This window comes from Primulina eburnea, chromosome 2 (genome assembly GCF_022965805.1).
Source record: "Primulina eburnea isolate SZY01 chromosome 2, ASM2296580v1, whole genome shotgun sequence".
NCBI lineage: Eukaryota > Viridiplantae > Streptophyta > Magnoliopsida > Lamiales > Gesneriaceae > Primulina > Primulina eburnea.
In genome coordinates this window covers 11757928-11765028 of record NC_133102.1, presented here as the reverse complement: position 1 = coordinate 11765028, position 7101 = coordinate 11757928, and the positions used below count along the sequence as shown (strand labels likewise).

The window sequence follows — 7101 nt, the reverse complement described above, 5'->3', positions numbered from 1 at the left end:
TAATCGATTCAATTTGGGGATTTTATTAAAATATCTAATAAATCAATAATTATGCTTTCGTTTCATTTAAAAAGCTGAATTTATCATTTATACTGTCTTCTTCGCAATTTTGAAATCGAACAAACAAACTAACAAATTTCATATATATTTGTCTGATGTCTATGATTTTTTTTTTCTTCCCAATTTTAATCTTTTTTTTGATGCGTATAGTGTCACATTCTGAAATTACAAGAATCAGAAGAAATAAGATTGAAATATTTGACGATATAAAAGATCAAAATCAAGAAGTGGAAAAAAAATATAATTTTCCAAAAAAGAATGGGTCTCATGTGACCGCCTCACGGATCATAATCTATGAGACGGGTAAACCCTACCCATATTCACAATAAAAAGTAATACTCTTATTAACACTTTTTCATGGGTGACCCAAATAAAAGATCCGTCTCACAAATACGATCCGTGAGACTGTCTCACACAAGTTTTTGCCTCCAAAAAATTGGATTGGATAACTACAATAAATCGGCCCAATACACCATCAACTGTAAGCCCAATACGATGGGCTTTCAAGTCTTATTTTCGTAAGATGAATTTAGGCCACAAGGCTGAGAATTGTATAATTTAGAAAAAGGGCAAGCATGAGTGTCAAATGTCAATGCTGTAACGGTCATTTGTTAATTTTTTTAAATTAATCATTAATCAATGAATGATTCTGTCTAACAATAATATCTTAAATTTAAAATAAAGCATTGAGTTCGAAACTTACTTGTCACCTCCCCAAAATTTTTTAAAAAAAGTATCTGGAACTAAAAATAATTAGCTGTTTTTTTTTTTCAAAAAAGAAAAAAATAGTAAAAAAATTATAAAATAACAGAATTAATGATGCTTACCGATATTTCTTTGTAAATATATGTGAAAATTTATATTTTATTAATTAAATTTACAAAATAATTTTGATGAAATATATATTTATGTATTGTTTATTCGAAAAATAGATGCTTCTAAATTGAACATTTGTCTTGTTGTATATATATTTCTTTATTTTTTTTTCAAAAAGAAACGAATAGAAATAGACCACTTTTAGTCTCCCTAATAAGATCATATATTTTCTTCAAAGATAATAATATTAGAGTATGTCTTTGGTGAGATGATCTCATTATCTTTATCTGTGAGACAGGTCAATCTTACCGATATTTACAATAAAAAGTAGAGTGGGTGTTATGTGAGACCGTCTCACGGATCTTAATATGTGAGACGGGTCAACCCTACGGATATTCACAATAAAAAGCAATACTCTTAGCATAAATAGTAATATTTTTTCATGAATGATTCAAATAAGAGATCTGTCTCACAAATACGACCCGTGAGACCGTCTCACACAAGTTTTTGTCTAAAAAGTAATACTCTTAGTATAAAAATTAATATTTTTTTATGGATTATCCAAATAAGATATATGTCTCACAAAATATGACCCGTAAGACCGTCTCATACAAATTTTTTCCATAATATTAATAAGATCATAATTTACAAATGATTTATTAATAATTAATAATTATCTAAATGATTTATTTTATTTCCCGATAATTATTGCACATGCGACAAGATTATATTAACCCGCAATTATTGCAGACCAAAATGTAAGATTTGCATAATATTTTATCAGAAATATTAATATGATTCCCTCGTCAAAGCATCACATGGGGTTGGAGTCTACATTAGTGTATCTTTAAGTATGACTCAATCAAACAACAAGTCATTGTATTTTTTGAGTATAAAAACTCTTACGAGACAGTCTCATATTTTAGTTTTTTGAGACAATTCTCTTATCCGATCTGATATATGAAAAAAATATTATTTTTTATATTAAAATATTATTTTTTACTCTATGTACTAATTGTTAGATCATTTTTTCATAATTTATTTTGTTGTTGATAACGAACAAAGTTACTACTGCGAAAATTACGGGGATCGACCTGTCCAATCATGTCGTGTGTTGCCCCCAAAAACTATTCAGAATCCACACAACCTTTTGTAGGGGTAAAACAACTCTTTGGAATCAACATATTGTTTCATGATGCGTTTTCATGAAAGGATGCATTGTTTCATTAAAAGTCACGTCCGTTCTGAATAAATGTTTCATTTCTATATATATGACATCATTAGTTCAAAAAATTCATTTCAGGTTCTGATTTGATTTAGTCATCCAGAAAGTCAGAAAATCTTCATTGTATCATAAGAAAACGAGGGAGAAAACATTTCTTAAAAGAAAGCGTTGCAAACGTGCCTTGTAGTTCAATCACATATTTTCGAAATAATCTCACAACACTAATCGGATAAACCTATCTCATGGATATCCGTCTCACAATAAAACTATTTTTTTATAAAAAAAATATCGCTTAGTTCTTAATCGATTTGATTATTTCATCTCGAATAAATCGAACTTATTTGAATTTCCGTGTTTAAGTAACTAAAAAATAAAAACACATTTGAAATAAAATGTGTCAATCTAAAGGCATATATCCACCATCTAATGTTCTTAATATTGAGAAGTTGCAAACAATTAGGAATTTGAATGACATGACTAGAATGATCGAAGGGTGTGGCTGGATTGAATTGATAGCGTGAGCGCAATTATAACCATCGGATCATAATTGGATGGATCAAATTCATCTAGATATCATAACCCGACTAAACCATGAATTCTAAACTCAGAAAATTTGACGGTACAATCAATCTCTTATGGAAAAATTTCATAGTAACTATATAATCATCTTAAATTTATATTAAAGTTACTCATACGTATGAGCACCGAATGGGATTTGGTATCTAATAGTAAACACAGTAAGAATAGTGGATGTGGAATACAAAAGTGAACACAAAAACTTATATGATATCGTCTCACATGTTAATTTTGTCATATGTATCTTCGATCGGTTCTAACCCGACCTATGAAAAATATTAATTTTTATGTCAAAAATAGTTATTTTCACTGTAAATATAAATCAGGTCAACCATCTGATTAATACTGTTTCACAAAAAAACTTACTCAAAAACAAAATATAAGAGGTATATTTCAATGAAATACTCGGTGATAACAAAAATAGAAACCATTCGAAAGTTAAAAATAGAAATCTATATTCTTGTTTTTGGGTGAATAAAGCTCATGTACAAGTAAAATTGCAACATTTAATCTTATATGTTTATTTATTTGTGATTTTTGTTTTTTATACAAAAATAGTAGTTTTTTTGCTAACAAACATATATTATTTTTTAATTATTTATTGAAAAATAAAAAAAACAAAAAAAAAACATAGTAACAATTACTTGTATGTTTCTGAATTTTCCAAATATGACCACATCAAGTTTCCAAAAAACATGACCACTTCATATCATAGTTTAGCAATATATATAATTTTGATATACTACTTACCTATTGTGTCTATCTCTGTGTCGACTAATAAGATTAAACATATATACTATATGTAATGAAATATATTTTAATTGTATATTCAATAGATGAATGACATCTCATTGATGATCACGAAAATTGTAGGACCGAGCGCTTGTCGTTTTATCAAAACTTGTAGCTAGTAATAATGGTGCAACTCAAATCTTTTAAAACGTACAGCAGCTCAAGCACCACGATTCGATCGCACTCTATCAAGCAGAGACAATTATTACACCCAACAAAAATGGACACAATGAATAAACAACATATCAAAATAATATACTGCTAACCGAATCTTGGACTCCCATGACCTTCCTGGAACCGATCAACATTAAACAACTATAACAAGCATGTGCAGCCACAGGATAAAAAATGTGGCTTAATTTTTTAAAATGTACAACATAATTTTATCATAAAATGTGTTTCTTAAATTGACCATGAAGAAAGCGTTATATCAAGATTTCATATCTGGAACGATATTTAATGTTCGAGATTCGATTGTTACAAACTAATCTTCGCTCATCTTTTTTAGAAAAAAAGAATATGAACAACCACGACGCAGTTGTTGAAACTATCAATATCGAGTTAGACACATATTTAAATAATTTAAAAAAATTATATCATGATGGGTTATCTCAGATAAAAAATCTATTTCAAAAAAAGTTGAATGAAGAGACGATATCACACGAGTTTTTGTGTTATATTATACATTATTTTTTTGAGGAAATATTTTATATAAAATTTTGAGAAGTACAATCATCTTTTACCGAATATCTTGCTGGTCTGCCCCGACCATGTGGTGTGCAGGTGGCTAAAGTGGATTGTCTTCAACCTTCCCCACATAAACCAAATTTCAATATTAAAAAAAACTTAATAATATAATTTGTTGAGTGTAATTAATGTTTTCTTATTCTTAACAAGAAAATATTCAAAACCATAATGGTCCTAGAATTGCACGTGCATCATAATGGTCTCCCTTGAGTTCCATTACATGGTCCCAATATTAATTAAACACAATCATTTTTATTTTTATTTCCCAGAAAATCACGTTTTACGTTTACTCGGGTGATCAGCTAATACTCGAACAAGTCCAAAGAACGAACTTTGTGGATCGTTACTTGCACCTCAAAACAAAATGAGTGGTGTCTGCTTAAAATTCACCTGTTTATGAATTAAATCTATTAAAAATGAATGTTTTACAATAAAAAATAATACCCGTTTCCATAAAAAAGGGAAAAAAAAAAAGAATGCTCGTTTCCATAAGTGATAAACGTAATCAAAGAAGATCATACCTATATTATTTTACCGAGTGAGTCTAATGTGAGACCGTCTTACAGATCTTAATCTATGACTCGGGTCAACCATACAGATATTTACAATAAAAAATAATACTCTTAGCATAAAAAGTAATATTAGATCTGTCTCACAAATACGACCCGTGAGACCGTCTCACACAAATTTTTGTCTATTTTACCTTGCCTGAGAACGAGTTAATTGCATATGAAATTGACCCCAATCCCCAGTCGAAGAAAAAAAATGACAGAGGCCTGGATACTTTAGGAAAATGATTTTTCTAAATTATTTGGAAACAAAAATAAAATAAAATAAAATAAAATAAAAATTTAAAGGATGAATGATAAAAAAAAACATGGGTGATTATCCATTTCCTCTTCATTTGAGTACTTTCTTATGGACAAGAACACATGTATAAATACCCCTCCAACCCTTCCCACATTTCAATCCATTCTCTTCTCCCATTCCTCACCCAAAACACACACTAAAAAGTGTAATGAAGAGCATCAGCCTAGCTGTGGCATTGATTCTTTTAGCCAGCCTTAATATTGCATTATCTTTTATAAACGGTACGCTTTCAAAATTCATCCAACTTTATTTTCAAAGCTAACTAGTTTGATGACCCCTTTTACACTAAACTAGTTAAATGCTATATACTAAATTTTGAAATCTCATACGTATAATTCACTAAAATAATTATATATTTATGATATAACATCTCCAACCCAATAAATCTCAATATCATTGCTAGACTAGTTGTAAATAATTTATATTGTGGCTTTATTTTTATATTTGTCTGAAACAGGACCATTGCCAAATGGAAATTTTGAACATGGGCCAAAACCCTCCCAAATGAAGGGAACCAAGATAATTGACCCTCGTGCTATACCATTTTGGGAAATCTCCGGCTACGTCGAGTACATAAAATCTGGCCACAGACAAGGCGATATGTTGCTGGTCGTTCCTGAGGGAGCCTCCGCCGTGCGACTCGGGGACGAAGCGTCCATCAAGACTAAGGTTAAGGTCGCAAATGGAATGTTCTACTCCATTTCTTTTAGTGCAGGCAGGACTTGTGCGCAAGAAGAGAAATTAAATGTATCTACTGGGCCCAAAAATTGGGCCATCTTGCCCATCCAAACTGTGTATAGCAGTGATGGTTGGGATTCGTATAGCTGGGGATTCGTAGCCCAGTCCAACGAGATCGAAATAGTGATCCATAACCCAGGTTCCGAGAAGGATCCGGCTTGCGGCCCACTTATCGACTCGGTTGCACTCGTAGCTTTGTATCCCCCTAAATTGCAAAGAGGTGAGTCGTCTATTTTTCATGCATTGGATTTTTAGATCGACGACTTTGATCAAATTTGAGTTTTCAGGTAATTTACTGAAGAACGGAAATTTTGAAAATGGTCCGTATATTTTCCCAAATGCGTCATGGGGTGTGCTGATACCTCCTAACATCGAGGATGATCACTCCCCATTGCTTGGATGGTCGATCGAATCACTTAAAGCCGTGAAGTACATAGACTCTGACCATTTCGGAGTGCCCGAAGGAAAACGAGCGGTCGAGTTGGTGGCGGGAAGAGAAAGTGTGGTGTCACAAGGGGTGAAAACCATAGTGGGAAAAACTTATGTGCTCACATTTTTAGTTGGTGATGCGAAGAACTCTTGCCAAGGGTCGATGATGGTCGAAGCAAGTGCGGGAGCAGTGGTTCTTCAAGTTCCTTACGAATCGAAGGGCACCGGAGGATTCAAAAGTGCAAAACTTACGTTCAAGGCTACATCAACCCATACTAGGGTTAGGTTTCTGAGCTCGTTTTATCATACCAAGAGCGACCATTCGGGTTCTTTATGTGGTCCGGTTATTGATGATGTGAGGTTGACATAATGTTTATTTTTGTGTTAGATTGAGGTGTTTTTTTTTTTTTTTTTATATATTTTTAATATTGGTTGAATGTTTCTTTACATAAAACTATATTAATTTGTCTATATTTTATCACATCCAATATATGAGTGACACATCATCAGTGCTCACGGAAATTTGTAACTTGTCATATTACAAATTAATAAAAAGGTAAATATTTTTATAAATATGGATAAAAATAATATAGATTTAAAGTTATATGAGTTGGATCTAGAACATAATAGTAATAGTAGTTGTTAATACTATTTAATGATTTAATCCATAAATAATATTTATAGATTAAAAGGCATAATAAAAATACGTTAAGCATCCTTATTTTTTTTATTATTACAACTTTTTGTTTCATTAAGAATATTATGTTAACTAATTATCCTTATTAATGATTTTATATTATTTTTTAATATCAAATTATAATTATCAGGATCATCAATATTGATTAAGA

The 7101-nt window shown here is 30.9% G+C and overlaps 1 protein-coding gene across 1 annotated transcript; it reads left to right on the top strand.

Moving 5' to 3' along the window:
* The first annotated feature begins 5189 nt into the window (after positions 1–5189).
* LOC140824589 (BIIDXI-like protein At5g11420) lies at positions 5190–6724 on the top strand. Its single transcript, XM_073186163.1, has 3 exons — positions 5190–5307; positions 5544–6044; positions 6112–6724. Exons 1-3 carry the CDS (start codon positions 5235–5237, stop codon positions 6621–6623), a joined length of 1086 nt encoding a protein of 361 aa, XP_073042264.1. The 5' UTR covers positions 5190–5234; the 3' UTR covers positions 6624–6724.
* Positions 6725–7101: the final 377 nt, after the last annotated feature.